This window comes from Synchiropus splendidus, chromosome 14 (assembly GCF_027744825.2).
Source record: "Synchiropus splendidus isolate RoL2022-P1 chromosome 14, RoL_Sspl_1.0, whole genome shotgun sequence".
Classification (NCBI taxonomy): domain Eukaryota; kingdom Metazoa; phylum Chordata; class Actinopteri; order Syngnathiformes; family Callionymidae; genus Synchiropus; species Synchiropus splendidus.
Window position 1 is genome coordinate 20,322,963 of NC_071347.1, and position 17,551 is coordinate 20,340,513.

Genomic DNA, 17,551 nt, shown 5'->3' on the forward strand with positions numbered 1-17,551 from the left:
TGGTTCAGACTTGCACATACTTTCCACACTCTTGTTAGCAAGATGTTTCTGATTTAAGTTTGTTGTTTGCACAAGTTCATTGGTAGTTCAGAGATGCTTATTTATAACTTGAAAACAGGTCTATTCCGCACTGGTCGACTAACACCCACCTGTCGCACACGTACTCTGTGACAACTGGATATTTGTGGCAGATTCGATCGATTCGATCACCACCGATCACCAATACTGATCACACTGATTGACAATGAATTTGTAATCAAAATGATGAGACCGTCTGTGTGATGTGAAAACATGAACTTTAAGTCATTTTAATTCAGACACGTTTTAATATGCCTCTTCAAGAGGGCAAAAAATAGGGGAGAAAAGAATGCAGCAACTATTCTGTCAAAAGGACAACTGAAAAACATTAAATTCGATGTGAGACGTCGCACTTTGGTGAGTCTCTTGAGACTGTCCTATGGCCGTGAAATATTTACATACTGGCAGTTTGTAGTGGGACTCCAAGACACAGAGCACTGCATTTATGAAAGTTTCCACACCGGAGGTTTTTAAAAGTTTCAGATTTAGGTGGCTGACGAACGCTGCACCCGACTCCAAAACGGCAACGGATCCAATCGTTTCCCTCTCCGCGTAAATGACACCTGAGAAAGGCTGCTCATCCAGCTCGGTGAAATTAATGATTATTTCTTGGGCGATTAGCTTAGCGTTCCGAATGTCACGCTCGGACCGACAGGTGTTGCTAAACGTCTGCTGCGCTAACAGCTGCTGAGGAACCAGCCCTCTCACTTTCATGATGCCGGAAAACTCTCCGCGCTCCGTCAAATGCTGGAGCTTTAAATGGCATATTTAATTTTAACACACTTCTCTGCACAGCATTTTCCCGTGCATGTGCTACAGGATACAAACGACTAAATGACAGGTTAAAAGAATCTTCACGGCAAGTAGGAAGGGGCGGCAGTGATCGGCATTCAGCGGTCACGCTGAAAACGGCCGATCACGATCGGTGACCAATCGAGGAGCATCCCTAGTTTGCACATGTTGAGTTGGTATTCCCAGCTGTGCTATTGCTGCTCACACACAGTGATACACCTGTCAATGATTCACACTTGCACACACGTTTGTGTTTCTAGTGCACATTCTAGCATGTCTACCTGTGGCTTGCACACGTGCGTGTCACATTCTGTGTTGTTCATTAGCTTGTTTTACATGTAACATACACCCGAGATTTGCAGATGTCCTACACATGTTACTTTTGAGATCCTCTACCACTTTCTACCACACACTTTCGTGACCATGTTCTTCCGTGTGTTCCATTTTCTTATTAATTGGAAGCCCTGAGTTAAGTTTACACAAGCTTAATAGAGCTTTTGTGAGGTTTGCTTGTGGTCAGATGAGCATGTTTTCCATTGACTTCCTTCTCGTCCACATGTTTTTGATTGGGGTGCAAACACATTGCAAAGCTCCATCTGTGGCGACACGTTTTTTTGACGAGTCATTTTGCGCGACACTGCGTCCACTCACCGAGGTAGTTGTCGTCTTCTGGTTTTCCAGAGTAGCTGATCTGTTTGATGTCGATGTTTGTGGCTCCGGCAGGAATACGGACCACCGTGTTGTACCCTACAGCACAAAAACAAAGCATGAAACCGCCATCGCTGACAGTCGCGGCTTCACGGGGCAAACAGTGGAGCCAGTCCGGATCCAAAAGCAGATTCCGATGTCACACTTGGAAAAATAGACAGAAGAGTTTGAGTCGGGTAAAATAACCTGCAGGAGGACTCATGTTGGTCTCGGAGGCCCGGCCATGAAAACATCTGTAATTAGAGCTTCCTCTGGCCTGTAATTACTCCAGATGGTTTGTTTTTCCGTGATAAACTTACAGCAAGACAAGAGGAAGCAGCCATGGTGAGAACCTGAAGCTGACTTGTGGAGCAGCCTGTACGGAGCTACGCAAGTGGAAAAGTCTGGCTCCCAACCACTGTGTCCCTTCAATAGAGAAGTGTGCTAACTAACTTTTTGTAGACATAAAGTTTTGTTTTTGGAAACCGGAGGCCTCAGACCGAAATTTTGTTGCCATAATATAGTGATATGTTTTTGTGAAATGACAATAAAGAAAGTCGAAGTCTAACTAGAGCTAGCTTCCTCCCGAGGATGTCAACTGCAAGGTGTTTTTGTTTCTAATATATTTACCTGTTCATTTTAATTTTTGAACACGTGATGAGGTGCTGGTGTGATGTTAGTTTACATATAATCGATCTGAGCCTTGATACTGACCGTACTGGGCGTCGTTGAAGGTTCCATCCTGCGTCTTACATGACGAGTTGTCGCCTCCGCACACGCCGCACTTGTCATTTCTGGCTTTGGAGTTCAGAACGTGATCGCAGCCGGCTTGCTAAAGACAAGAAGCTAGCGTTAGTCGAAGATCCAGATTTAAACAGATCCTCTCATGCCAGTCAATGGAGCTCAATAAACATAAACAAACTGGATTTAACAATATGTTACAATACAAATTAAATGAAAGAAAACGAGAGCCAAATGTGATTTTCAATGACAGATATAGAGGGATGCTTATATTTTAAGATACATATGGCAACAGAGGACTAATAAAAACGGCTTCATAGAAGATGTTATGAAAGTTTGGTAAATTATGACTGGGTTTATAAAATATTATAAGCTGTGGATTTTATTTAGTCAAGCTATAAAGACTTAAGAGCTATTAAACCTAACCCAAACAGTATAATATTATTAGAAATATGATGATAATTAATAAACATTTTAAGTTCTCATACATGAACATGAACATCCAAAGCATCTTCTATAAGGCCTTGTAAATGTACTAAAAATGCATTATAGATCAGACGTTTGAGGAAAGTGTAATCAAAAATATGAGACGAGGTAAGAAATACTTTTTTAAAAATAGATAATTAAAAAAAGATGAAGAGTTAACTAATAATATTTGAGAAAAGAAATATTAACAATAACTTAAAAAACATTGTTAAATGTAGAGAAATTTCCTACAAATAACATTTCTTTCTCTTGCTTTGGTCCCTTATCTGATTTTGAGCCGCAGTGGTGAGTCGGGTCGCATTCCTTACCCTGCACAGGCCTTGAACACAGATGTCAAATGTGTCCGGCCCACATGGCGTTCCATCAATGACTCTGTCCTTCAGCTGGTAGTAGGCGGTCGTACCCGCGACCCGACAGAAGAGCTTGCACCGGTCCTTTATCAGAACTGACACACGGATCACATTACTGGACAAAATCCAAACAGAGTCCCCTCAAAGATCCCGCAGGTCCACTCACTGCCGCTGTACTTGGGGACCCAGCGGACGGTGGGCGGCAGGCCGTTGATGTTGAAGTGTTTGCCGTCAAACTGCGAGCACTGGTCCTCCCGGAAGTCCTTGCGTCCTCGTGGGCACGGTTCCGTGTTGCAGGAGCGGAATTTCATCCGCCGGCCCACGCAGAACTTACCGCCGTTTCTGGGCCTGAACGAGAAGGATGACATCATCAGAGATTTGAGGGTCAGGTGACCAAAAATCAGGTAAGAGTAGTGAAAAAAGAACTTGAGATGAAGATGAGGAATGGAAGAGAGGCAAAATGATGAAGAAAATAACGAGAGAAAAGCAGGAAGACAAGGTGAGAGAAGACAGGATGATATGAAGAGAAGTAGAGGTAGAGAAGAAGATATGTGAACCAAACCAAATGAGGAGAAAGGGGGGAAGATGAGTCTAGTAAAAGAAGAAAGCAGAGGATGAGGATGAAAGAGAAGGCTTAAGATGACAGAAAAGGAAAATGGAAATAGCAAATGAGAAACAATGAAGTAGAAAAAGAAGAAAGGCGAGAGCAAGGGTAATCCAGAAAAAAGGTAAACAGGATGAAGGCTCGTATTACACTCTGATTCGTCCGAATGCCATCATGTGACTTTCGTCAGGAAGTGAACGGCTAATGTTCTGAACTTCAGTTTAATTAAAACATTATCACATTTTGACCATCTTATGTCTTCCAAATTCATGGTTTTGATTATTTATCGTCTCTTTCATTGAAAATACTTTTCAAAACATTTAGATTTATATATAGTCTCCTGCTAAGCTTCTGTGATGTCAAACAAAACAAGAAATTGTTTTAACTGGGACTTGAGTTTAAACTGAAGAGGGCGCTATGACACTAGGTTCTAAGTTTGATGTGTCGCTATAGACTGTTTTTAACATTAGCTTCATTCAGTGGTTACACAAAGTGACTTTAGCGTCCTCCACCGATAATGGCGCCCTCCTGCGGCCGTGTATTCACCCCAGGTTGAACTCACTCGGGCTTGTTGCAGTCTCTGGTGGTGCTGCGGGTTCCTCCGCCACACGTCCTGGAGCACACACTGTAGGGCCCCCAAGGCCCCCACTCCCCGTGCACTGGCTGCTGGTGCAGCTCCTTGTTCACACACATGCCGTGTCTGCAGTACTGTGAGGAAACACACACAGATCATGTTCAAAGCTGATGACATCACCCCCACACACACACACCTGGGGAAGGTGACTGTGACACTTTAATCCCTGTGTTTACATCTGTTTTTGCAAAAAGATCCTAATTCCCCGTTTATCCTGGAGGATAGCTCCAGCTGTCCAAAGAGGCAGCGGATTAGTGCAGAGCCGCCTCACACCTGATACGTGAGGAGGATCGAGACGCCAGTTCACATGGAAGACATGACACAAACAGCCTGTGGACAAAACCTCACACACCTGGAGTGGTTCAATAGCCTTCATCATGCTCACCATCACTGCCTTCAGCGTCATCTTTATTGTTGTTGTTGGTATCTTTGTTTATTCTTGTGTCAACCCTTGTCATCATCATCATCACCTCAACTAGCTTCATTAACCACAATAATGTTCAACACATCTAATATCACCACCACCACCACCACCATCATCGTCATCATCATCATCATGTATGACTGTAACTTCTTTAGCTCTGCATCATTGTCATCATCCACAACCATTACCTCCATCATGACCATCATCATCAAGTCCATCATGATCGTCATCATCACCTCCATCATTACCATCATCACCTCATCATCATCAATGTCTTCTTCATTATCATCATCACCTCCATCACCATCATAGTTGTCTTCTTCATCATCATCATTATCATCATCATCGTCTGTATCCAGCAAGCTTCATCACCATTAGAGTCTGTATCATGTACACAGGCTCATCTGCTTTCTCCCCTGGAGTCGTTGAGAGCAGCAATAACTTCAGCAAGAAGCAAGAGCTTCATCCATGCCACCAACACCTTCATCTCGCCATCATCCTCCCTCAGTGTGATTCATCCGTCAGTCTCCTCGCAGCTTGCGCCAGCGTTGTAACCAAATCCTCGTCTCCCGCTGGCTCAGTCGTCCCTGCTCACTGAAAGAATGCAGGACAAGACGCCGTCTGTCTGCAGAGCCTCGCAGTGGAACCTCTGTGAGGGGGCTTGCTTCTTGGAGGCTTAAGTCTCGGGCTAGTAAAGGTGATGTTTTAGGGGGACTTGAGAGACCCCCCCTTTTGAACGCTGAACATTGTGTTGTGAACAACATTGTTAGCCCCAAATCTTCATATCCCCATCCCACCATATCTCCCCCCAGTCCTGGAACACCTGCCACAGAGGGGCACCAGCGCTCGCCTCACGTGTGGTTCCCAGTCCGTCCACACAGACGGACAGCTGCGAGCAGCTGCAGGGCCCCGTCTAAACACGCCACAAACATTCCCACACTGATGTAAACACCAGGCCGTGAGCTCCCGCTTCAGAGGTACAGTGACACCTAGTGGTGTTGTGGTGTGTGTCAGGGTGAGACTCCAGTTGTAGAAATAATGCCACCAATGTTGACGCTCCCCAGGGTTCTAAAGCCTGCCAACACCGTCTCTCTTTGCAAGTGCAGTTTTAGAGCTGCTATTTCAGGACATTTGTGTTTTTATGTGTGTGTCCTTTTGTGACCCCAAGCATGTGTGGATGTGGTGAAACGACAAGACCGTTTGTCTTTGGGTATCCATGCACTTGTGTGATTGTCTTGTGTGTTCTCATGTGCCATCCATGTGCCTGAATTTGAGATTGTTTTCCAGAAATTTGCTTCCTTACAACAATAATTTATAAGCTTCTGTGTCTCCATACGTGCTTATGTGTGAACAAATGCATAGTTTTGAATAGGGTTTTAGTGTGTTTCTTGTGTAAATTTGTGTCTTTAAGGTAGGGTTTGTCAGTGGATTTGTTACGGTGGTTTTGAGTGTAGTCTGTTCAAGTGTTTGCATGTCTTGTCTCCCCTGACACACACACAACGGTCCACTGACACAATTATCTCCAGCTGTACCCAACATCTGCTTCACACACGTGCCGACACACACCTGCATGTGAGTAGCCGGCTCACTGCTGCTGTGCCTCAAAGCAAGACCTCTGGTCAGAGTTGTGGGTGAATTCTATCGGCCAGAGTTTCAACATTTCACTGGTGAGTTTGTATTGGTTCAATCCCCAGGGAGAGTCGTGGTCTCCGGGAACGCTGGACGCAGCATCTGCTCCGAGCACCGCGGCTGGCTGAGAGCGTCGCCCTGTAATTGAAGTGTCCATCAGGGAGTGAATGAGAGGGCAGACATGGACCTGCTCTCTCATTTTAACGCCAACGTTTCCAACAGGCATCATCCTTCATCTGACCGTCCTGCTCAAGGGTTCGGAGGTCAGTTGGTCATGGTTTGCTCAGACCCTGCAGCGACACCTTCTGTCCGACTCATGAATCAGAATGAAGACAAAGCTTCGGGTCACAGACCACCATGGTGGACTCTCAAGTGTCGGTCTGCCCAGGATGAGAGACATGAAGACAGGCAGACCTCCTTCCTGTACCTCAGGAGCGCTGCAACTGTGACCTTGCTCTCCCTTTTCTCCGTGCCTCCTCCTCCCCGCCGGCTGCTGTCATTACATGAAACGAGTTGTTTAAATGTAGCTGACTCAGCAGAAACAAATCTGTCGAGTCACGATGGAACACTTAAGCGTCTCCGCTTCATGAATCACGTTACAGTCAAACCGGATTCTGAAGCAGCTCCAGCGGCAGTCCAACTGCTCCGCTGATCCCGGGTACACTTCCCTCCTGCACTAGTCTCTCAACAACTGCCTTCATTGGAATATTTGTTCCAATTTCTAGGGTGGATTTTGAACCTGCCTTTGCCTCCAGCACCCTCACACACAGAGGCTCCGCCCACTCGCTGGAGTCGCTCCGTTATCTCCACAAACACTAAAACAACAACCCACTTGTCGCACAAATCCGCAGATACGAGGGCGACGACGGCGAATCAAAGTGGCAACATCATGCACATACCCAGAGATTAGCTGAGTGTGTACACACACACACACACCTGTCAGTCCGCCAGCTCCCTCCAGCCAACACTCATCTCTGCAGCCAACTAACTCCACTCTCCCTTCACCTCCTTCACTCTCCGCTTAATTAGCTGAAACTAAAGCAGGCTCTTTTACAAAAGAAAGTTCTGGAGATCTCCCTCACTGCGTGTTGCCCAGGAGAACAACTTAATCACGGCCACCCCAAACAATAGGTTTTTATGAAATCAAAATCGATTTGGACGTTTGAAAAGCGGGCGCGGCATCACGTCATTAATCCAGCATGATCCCGGAAGCAAACATGTCTTTACTGTGAAGAGTTTACATGTTCCGCCGCTGCTTGAGAGGGGTTCTGCTGGGCGCTCTGATTTACTCCCACAAAAACCTAAACAAATTGGTTGATGACTCGAAACATCTGACATCAGTTTGAGGGGGGCGGGGCCATCTGTCTCGGCGGCCCAGGGTCTCCCTTTTGATACTCATCAAGGTTCACTTTCACTTTCCACACCCAGCTTCAGAATCCAGCGGACCTCTATTGCATGCATGAATTGCGAGTGTCAGTCATCGTCCCCAGCAACATCAAACGCTTTAATATTCCGTCATAAACCGCAGAACCAATATTTGTGTCTGAGGTAACATTCCACTGAAGACCCTGAGGAGGTCTGGCCCCCGACCAAAGAGGGGCCTCCTCTGTTGTTGGCCCCCCAAACGGTGTAAGCAAACACTAACAAACACACCCACGTATGTAAACCCACAAACACACACACACGCAGGCCTGAACCAATATTGCCAGCTACACACACTCAAGTTCACACAAATGATGACAACCATACACACACACTTGATGTTGTCTATGCTACACGCAAACAGGATTGGATCAAACACACACACACCTGCGAGCACAAAAACAGAAAGGGAACTGACACGCAGGGCTCTTTTGAAGAAGAGGAGGACCCGAAAAGAGGGACGAGAGAGAAAGAGCTGCAGAAGAGAAGATGAGGGAGGGACGGAGGGGGGGAGGTGATCGGGGGGTGTCGGTATTTATAGACAACAAGTGATGGGATGCCCTCGTTAGTTCACGGCCCACTGAACCAGATGACAGATGCGCCGCCAAGAGGTCATGTGACCGCATTACTCACTCTACCGCCCTGAGAGAACGAGCCACGGAGGGAAGCGAGAGAGGTAGAGGAAGAGGAAGAGAGGGGGATCACTACCCATAAACCCTTGCTGTATTTGCTGCCCTGCTCCACTGTTTATAAACAACTTTTACAACAAACTTTTCTCAAACAGAGCCGACTCGCGACACAAAGACGGTCCACATGATTCCGTCATTTAAACCCGGACGCTGTAGATGGAGTAGGGGGCGCTCTACTCCAGGGAGATCCCATCCAAGACACCCCACCACAGACAGCTAAAAATCTCAACACTCCATCTGTCTCCCCTGACATCAAGACCACACTCACTGGGTTTAAATCCACATTTCTCCCTGCGTAGAACCGCAGCAGCCATGAAACTGGCACTTATGTATCAGTCACTGTGAGAGTCCACCTCACTAGGAGACGTGTTCCCCAGTGTTGGGGAAGGTTACTTTGTGCAAAATGACTCACAGAACGTGATGATTGTGAGGTCTCTACCAGCCCTGGTTTCCGACACAAATATTGACTTCAAAAATCATCCAGCACATTTCAAACTATAGAACAGCGGTGTGATCTCGAGCTGCTGCATCTGCTGACATGCTTCCCCCCTCAGAGAGGCCGTTTGGGTAATCCTCCAGATCCTCCAACACCTCAGAGCCAGAACTCTGACCCGAGAACATGCAAAAACTCAGGCCTGAACCCCATGACTTGTTTCCAGAAGAGGCTCTGAAGGACGACGGAGCTAATCATCCGGTTATGAGGACGATCCGTTCTGATGGTCAGAGGAGGAACCAGTGTACATGTTTAACCCCTGAGTCAGGCTTTGATAGAGACTGACTTCTCTGAGTATCACACCAATGATTTATTATAGTGTTTTGTATTTACAGTGATCACCAGAGGGCCGCCTGGAGCACAGACTGATGATCTGAAATGTCTCCAAAAAACAGATGAGTCAGCAAATTCAGGTGGGATGGCTTTGACTCAGAGGGAGTAGATGTGTATCTTGGACCTCATGCAAGTCCATTTTGAGGACTACAGAGGCCTCCAACAACTTGGGTTCATTGATGAACTCCGGTAGAAAACTAGGGAAACCACTAAAGCATGAGGACTGCCTCCAAACCCAGGTTCCCATCATCCATCTCAGGATCATCAGTGGAGCAGCAGTGTCTTCTAATTGACCTCCACTGAACACATGTCAAGCCCAATCTCTTGGTTAATGATTAAAACCTTCAGGTCTGAGACCCAAAAGGAACCAGAACTCCCAGGACCTTCACCGCCCGGTCCAGTGGTCGTGGTTGGATTATCCTCAATTGACCTCCTCCCACAGACCCTCACCATCAGAGCCTGACATGGACACCAAGACAACCCACGCCACATACATTCATTTCTCAGGACCAGACCATTCCCAAAGCACCACCTCCTCTGCTCTCCAGGCTCGGTTACGGCCTGACCACTGACCCACACACCCGCCTTCTAAAGAGGTTCCGGGGTCACAGGTTCATGACAAGGTGACTCAGCTGTAAGCGGTGTCTCCTTTCAAAGGAACCGCATCTTCACCTCCCATCTCCTGCTCCTTCACTTGCACCCCGACTCCCTGTCTGAGGTCAGAACCACCGCCCTCATTAGCATAGCATCCTGGACCAAGGGGAACTCAGAGGGGACGAAGCATTCAATGTCACCTGATAGAAACAACATGCCCTAGACTGGACCAAAGTTCTAGAAACACCTGACCTCCACTGATCAACTGTCAAACTTAAATGTAAGACAGGGATTGATTCACTTCAACACAAACAGGTTGCATCAACCACTGAAGAAATGCAGAAGTTGATACCAGAGGTTGCAGTTCCTGTACTCATGCTTCAGTCAGTGAACCTCACTCACCATTCCGTGTCCACACTCGGTGCCGTCAGCCAGCGGCATGTGCTGTGTGCGGCAGCCATTGTGGTCACCCCCGGCACTGGTGCACCACAACCTCTTACACTGTTTCTGGAGCGGAGAACAAAACAGGAGGTGAATTCTGGATCGGAACCGGAGCAAAGGCGCTGGCTCACCAAGTAGGGACAAATTTGCGACCCAGGTCCAAACATGAGCTCGCACTGTCGGTTGGCGTTGTAGAGCTGCCCGGGAAGAAGGGACGGCAACTGGTAGGTCCTGCCAACAGGCTCGTCCAGGAGACACTCGCCATAGCCGGTGCTGCGGGTCAGAGGTGCGGCGTTAGACAGCCACTCGTGAAGTCACCCGTCTGGTCACCGACCATTTCACTAAAGTCAGTTTCATGTGTTCATTGTGTTCATGTGTTACTTGTTCAGTCACTCATTTCCACACATCCCAATATGTTAATGTGTTCATTAACATTGAATGGAAAAATTCATCCTCATTGGTTTCACCACTTAGTCTCCACTCCACTCCTCAGTTATTACTTATTCACTTCAAATATTTTCATTCATTTACTCTTTCATTCAGTAGTTCAGTTCTAATAGCATTCCATTATCACTCGTTCACTTTGCAACACTCTCATCCTGCCTCACCAATTCATCAACAGACTCATTGACAGACCATCCCACCGTCTCAGCCACTCACCAGCTAACTCATAGACTCACTTGCTAACTCCTCAACCCACTACCCTATCAACTCACCAACTCATTACAACTTACTGACTATTCACCATTTCAATTCCTTGTAAACTGACTGACTCATTAACTCACTTACTATTCGTCAGCTCGATAACTGACTGACTCATTAACTCAATAAACCATCAATTCACTTAGTAACTCACTGACTCACCCACCCTTTCACTCACTCATTCATTGTTTCCTTACACCACCTCATCCATCACCCACTAACTCATCAACTCACTTCACCACTAAACCACAAACTCACTCATTGACTCACTAACTCACTTCCAGCATGAATGTCATGCACTAAGGGCATTCATGAAACGAACACGTCTCCTGCTCACAGAGACTCGTGTCTGACTCGCTCGTTGCCCTCAGCGCTTGGCGTCTCTCTCAGTGGGTGGTCTGTAAAGTGACCCCTCACTGATGACATCACTTCCTCTCTGCAGGCTGTCAGTCAAAGATTAGAAAGCAGAGTCTGGTGCCACGGAGAGGCTCTGATCCAGGCTGAGGCGAAATCACCACAATAAATCAACCCGGTGGGGCGTCGGCCAACGGGGCGGCAGCGTGTTCAGCATGTTTGTGGAGTTATTGTTTGTGAAAGGAAACTCTGAGCAGACAAGACTAATTAGTCGACAAGTCTGCGCTGCTCTGACAAATCTGCTCCATCACCTGCAGCACAACTGCGAGACAATAATTATACCAGATGATCCTGCGTCAGCCTCTCTGACTGAGAGAAGCTCCGTACCCAGCCATAGTCTGCAGAGCACCGGGGACCTCTGAATCCTCAGCTACGCCCGCCTCGACCTCCTGCACCATCAAAGTTTCGACCCTCCTCTGGCCGAAAGGCTGCACAGGTTTCAAGCCTCCATTGTAGCAGCCTCTCACCTGGACGCTCTGCCAGCCTCCGTCAAGTCCATGTCGACAGATCAAGTGGAGGGAATAAGACGTGAGATGATCTCATCATGTGGTTGAAACAATCAGTCTGCCAGCAATTCACATTTGCATTTTTCTTTTATGGCTGCAGTTTGTGGTTTTCAGCAGAAGTCTGAGAGCGGAGGATGAAAAGGCTCTTTAGGCTTCTCGTGGTCGGCTAATAACACACAACTCTTTTCATCAGGTGCAGGAGCTCGCGGCTAGTATGGCGGTGACACCGAGCGAACTCCTGGGAGGGGTCGGGAGGGGGTTTGCTGCTGCGCCTCTTTTGTTCCCCCTCATGCAGATTTGCTCTCGAGGGAGAACAGGAACCGACAACAGTGACGTACTCGAGCAGGTGAGCCTGCAGAGTGAATCAATGCAGCTCATTGTTGGACCTCAAAAGCTCCTGGACACTCGCGAGGATCTTTCCCACTGCCAGGACTCTGCATCTATCTACTAGCTTATGCTAAATTTATACTTTACTTTTGTGGCAGGTTTCCCCACAGACTGTTAGCAGGGAAGAAGGAGTTCTCTTAGTCTGGTTCAAGTGGACGGGTCTCGTGCACGCCACTCGCGAGTCGGCCCCTTCCATAAGTTAGTTTCATCATCTTGCTGGATGAGACTCACCATGGACCTCACCGAAACAACTGCAGGCACCTTGCCCACATTCCCATGCTAGCATGACAATGAAGTCAAGGAATCAGATGATCAAGGGCACCACCACCGGTAGCAGGTTGACTGAATGGTCACCAATGGGAACAGGTGAGCCTCGTGAGCTTGTTTGGATCACCTTGAGGTTGGCAATCAGACCTTTCTTTTAAGGTCTTCAGATGCTGAGATGAACGTCATGGCTGGGTAGCATTGTCGAGTAGAAACATTCAGAACCTAATTTATTGGGATGGATAGCGCCATCTGAAGGAAGGGGATTAGAAGATCAGAAATGATGGGACAGTCCAAGTTTGGAGACCAGATGGTTTGGACATGAGGAGAGGGGAGGCAGTATTTGACCAAGCATGTTAGAGAAGAAGAAGACTAAGACTAACAATGAGGTTCATGGGTGAATGAGGATATGAAGGTGAGACTAGAGGAAGACTTTCTGTCTGAACCACCAGATGAAATGAAGAACAGGTAGAAGAAGTCAGTTCAGGAGGAGGCCACAGACCAGATCTCCACCAACTGGGGTGCTAACCACTAAAGACATGGAAACTGTGATTCAACATCTTCAGAATGTTGACGACACTGGAAAACCAAGTGAACAGCTGCATCATGATTCTAACAAACAGCTGCTTTGTGATGAACTGAAAATGTGGGAGATAATTATAACTGGCATTTTGAAGCCTGCACTTGTGGTCTGGGGTCTCTCTATGTTCCTGTCAGACTCGACAAGCCGCTTCATTCATCAGTACCGCACGCTGAAGCGCCACTTTTCTGGGTGGATACCTACTCCAGAAACTCGGTGATGTACTTGCGGCTGCACTTGGACCAGGTCCAGGGGTTGGTGTCGTGGTTAAGGGTGGGAGCCATGACGTGGTACTGGTGCTTCAGCCCCGCCTCCCGACACTTGGGGTTGTCGTCGTGGGGCATGTTGAACCTGGACAGAAGGAGAAGAGAGGAGGTCTGAGAAACACAGTGGAATTGAGAGGAAGAAAGGGAGGAGTGGTGGAGGGCAGAATGCAAAAGAGTGAGAGTAACAGAGAAGGTGAGGAGAAAGAAGGAAGAGGTGAGGAAGAGGTAAAGGAGGTTGGAGGTGAGAGTAATAAAAGGGTGAGGGTGAGAGGAGAGGCTCTTGTAGGAGGTTAGAAGAATGGTAGAGGAAAGATCATTGAAGAAGAAAGGACGAAGCTTGAGGAGACAGACAACAGAGAACAAGTAAGAGTGAACCAACAGACCACCACAGTGTGACCACATGTGCTGCCACCAGCACCGTGTCAGTGAAACCCGCGACAATCAGAACCTTTGACTCTGATGGACGTATGTGTGTTGTCTGTCTGTGTGTGGTAGTGTCCTCACTCCTGGGGTCTCCGAGAGGGTCAACCACACTGCTGACCGCTCGGTCCACTGAAGCCTGTTTAATAGAGCCAACTGACCATCAGCTGCTCTGAGTGTAAACAGACTCACTGGAGGAGGCAGGGGAGTGAGGTGGGGGGTGGTGTTCAGCCTGTGTATCGCTGAAGCTTATCCAAAGTTAACGGAAAAGAATGGGTGGCTAAACTGACCAGCTGACTTGACTTTTTTTCATGACATTTTAGGGGGTTAGTCTCATACTTCATCAGTTTTATAAAAGCTCAAATAAGTAACATAGGACTATCTAAAACCAACGACAAATTTGTTGTAGCACTGTGATTAGAAAAACACATTTTTGTACCTAAAAATCAGACCAACTGATCCCAACTCTGGTTTCACATCATATAATTTAACAGAAATCACCTTGACTCACCAAAAATGCAGCCATCCTCCCTTGTAAAAATGCGTCACTACATTGCAGAACTTCACAACACTTCTGTGACTTCTGTGCAAATCACACCAAACTCCTGGCAGCAGTGTGGCATTAAATGACCTCCATATCACTGGCATCAGCAGCAGAGCAAGAGGTCTACTTCCTTGTCAAGTAGTCACAATACTAAGCCTCTCTCCGATAAACAGGTCTTGTCGTCGTGATCCTCCGTCACACAGACACGTATCAACAGAGAAGGTTCAGAATATTGGCGTCACAACAGCTCACACGTTGTCATGTGGCAGGATTGTCTCGATAATGAGGGAGCTGCCTGATAACGCTGAAGACAGCAGCAGTGCAGCATCCTCTGCACGTCTTATCGGCGTGATAGCGTGGAGAGATTTGTGCTCAAAATGTTCCAGCACACGCAGGGTTAAACTTCAGATTCGGCCTTATTAAACTTTTCATTTCACCACCGTTTGCACCTGCGGTGCCCTCGATAAGAGACCTTTTGTTGGAGAACAGCGAGCTGACTGATGTGTGTGTGTGTGGGTGTGGAGCTGCACTCACACATGTCCCAGCTCATGTGCAATGGTGAAGGAGGCGCTGATTCCGTTCTCCTCGCTGATGGAGCAGCTGCGGTACTGGTCACACATGGTTCCAAGCTCGGCCAGACCTGCGGGGTCACATGATGGACGTTAGCGCTTGCAGATATTTGGGGTGAAGAATTAGCACACAACATCTAGATCAAAACCGCGGATGGTTCAGATCCGTGTGACTCTCAGAACCGAAACAGAACCTTCTCACCTGACACTGATGGAAACCTAACAAATGTGTCCTAAATCATGTCCCCTCCACTATGACATCATCACCCCCCTCTGCTATGACATCATAAATGGGTCGGGTTAAAGGTTCACCTAGTGTGTCGCACTTGTCTTTGGCTCGGCAGATATCTTCTCTGCAACACAAACAAACACAAGCGTTATGATTCTGCTGGTGTTGCTCACACGCCACCAGATGAGGGCACCGCTGTAAGAACCTGGTCATGAGCAGCGCAGTGTCGTGGTGAGACGGGTCGCTGTCATCCTGCACGTTCTGGTTCTGCTGCCAAACACAGAAGTTGTGTAGCGTCGTTGCCGCATTGAAGCTCACAGTGGGTCCGCGCTGTGAAGGAAGATGTTACATCATCATTCACATTTCCCAGTCAGCTTACCTTCAAGTGAAGTAGAGTGTTCAGAAATGTCACCAGGATGAACAGATTAAGTTTTCGTGATTACGTTTTATTAACAGGAATAATTTAATATTTATTGGTTGATACTGTTTGCCCATACATTTCAGGCCTATTATGATCGATATTGATGGATGGATAGATAGCCTTTATTGCTTCCTATCCTCCATGAGGACAATCCCACTGTTCTGAGTGGAGATGAGGACCAGAAGTGCCGACTCTGCATCAATAAAGTAAGCCTGGATTTATTCTCTCGCACTTGCAAATCAAGTGTCAAGGTTCTGGTGCAGGTGTTCTCTGACCCACAAGGCCGCCACTGTCCCGCCACCTGCCCCTACCTCGTCACTGGCTCCAGGTGCGTGTCAGGACTCACCTGCTCGTCGTGGATGACGACCAGTTTGACAACCACCACGTTGATGAGGTTCCCCACGCTGGGATCGCGGTAGACCGCCGCTACCTGGGGGAAGAGTTGAGACACAAGCCTGCGTGAACTGAGAACTTGCTTCCAGAAGAAGACACAGTTTATCATTGGTATCGCCATGTTTCACTAGCGTGGCTAACACACCTGAATCAGCAACCACTTTGGTCACCTTTACAAGATCTTTAACAGACTCACCCAGACTCCATAGACTTGAATGCTAACAACCTCCCTCTTAACTGAACTTCAGTGGACTCCACAGGGTCCGAAAACCTTGACTCATCCCAACAGACTTGGACTCCAAATCACACCACAGTCTATTCGACTAGAGATCATGGACTTTAACTAGACGTCACTTTAGACTCACGGGACTCGACTGGACTTCACTTGACTTTGCTGGACTCCACCAAACTTTCAGTGACTCTGCAGTATTACTGCATCTAATTCTTTTGTGCTCCAAGACCAGACTCGCCTTCCTTCTACACTTCAGTGGTCTTAGCTGGACTGTTTGGGAATTTCCAATTCCTCTTCACTGGACTTCAGCGCACTGGAACATTCCAGTGACTGAAGTTGGGAGCACTTCACCTCGTTTTTAGAGAATCCTCCTGAATTCTACCTGATTCCTCTGGACTTTATATGCTAATTTATGGACTCAACCGGTCACTTGACTCTTCAGGTGAATCGTTTCCATTGCGTCTGGCGCAGAAGAAGAATCCAGCTCAGTAAGAAAAAAGGTTAATTTTACTATTGAGAGTGAGAGAATAGCCCCAGTGGGAGAGAGGCGAGGGTGGGAGGCAGAGCAGCACACTTGTCCCTCACCCCCTTCATCCTCTTCCTAAGCTAAGACTTGGATGGGCAGCAGGCGGGAACCTCCATTTGAGGTCTCCTGAGGTCGTGGACGGCGTCCTGAGGTGAGCCTCCTCAAATGTGGGTCAGAAAAATACATCTTTCTGAGACTAAAACTGTTTTATAGGCTACTAAACACACAAGCGCCAACATAACACAGAGCAGACACATATTACACATGTCCACAAACATATACAGACATAAGGACAAAAGCATTACATAAGAGTAGGATGTGTTGTTACTTACTACTGACATGATTGTGAGGACGTAGTGCTCCAGGTTGCGCCCGTGGTGACGCGCCATCTTGGCGTCGGCCGTCACCATCAGCTCCACGTAGCGAGGGTAGGACAGGAAGCGCTTGCGTCTGTGGTGGGAGGTTTGCGTCGAGCCGTTGTCATGACGCTGCTGGATGGTGGCTCTGACAGACGCCAGCTGTTGGGCCAGATGTGAGGGGGACGAAGGCTCTGCTGCTGGAGGACACACGACGGACTGTCAGAGGAACCTCAAAGTCCCACACAAGTTCAGCTGAGTGGAATTCCTGCGACGTCACCAGAGTTCCCTCATGACTGGGAGCAAAGCAAACAAACCCAGGATGGCGGTTTCACCCACTCACAG

General features: G+C 47.6%; 1 protein-coding gene across 3 annotated transcripts in view; it reads right to left on the reverse strand.

Moving 5' to 3' along the window:
* LOC128770659 (A disintegrin and metalloproteinase with thrombospondin motifs 20) overlaps positions 1-17,551 on the reverse strand; it is a 54,698-nt gene that overhangs the window by 22,786 nt on the left and 14,361 nt on the right. For 2 of the 3 annotated variants that reach the window (XM_053885397.1, XM_053885395.1), the window contains exons 4-16: positions 17,183-17,406; positions 16,046-16,129; positions 15,484-15,608; positions 15,362-15,402; positions 15,015-15,120; positions 13,455-13,601; positions 10,529-10,670; positions 10,359-10,463; positions 4,301-4,446; positions 3,301-3,482; positions 3,093-3,229; positions 2,272-2,389; positions 1,522-1,617 (exon numbers count right to left, since the gene is read on the reverse strand). In XM_053885397.1, coding sequence (XP_053741372.1) covers positions 1,522-1,617; positions 2,272-2,389; positions 3,093-3,229; positions 3,301-3,482; positions 4,301-4,446; positions 10,359-10,463; positions 10,529-10,670; positions 13,455-13,601; positions 15,015-15,120; positions 15,362-15,402; positions 15,484-15,608; positions 16,046-16,129; positions 17,183-17,406 — 1,653 coding nt within the window. The remainder of the gene's footprint in view (positions 1-1,521; positions 1,618-2,271; positions 2,390-3,092; positions 3,230-3,300; positions 3,483-4,300; positions 4,447-10,358; positions 10,464-10,528; positions 10,671-13,454; positions 13,602-15,014; positions 15,121-15,361; positions 15,403-15,483; positions 15,609-16,045; positions 16,130-17,182; positions 17,407-17,551) is intronic. The other variant, XM_053885396.1, reaches the window with a different exon arrangement.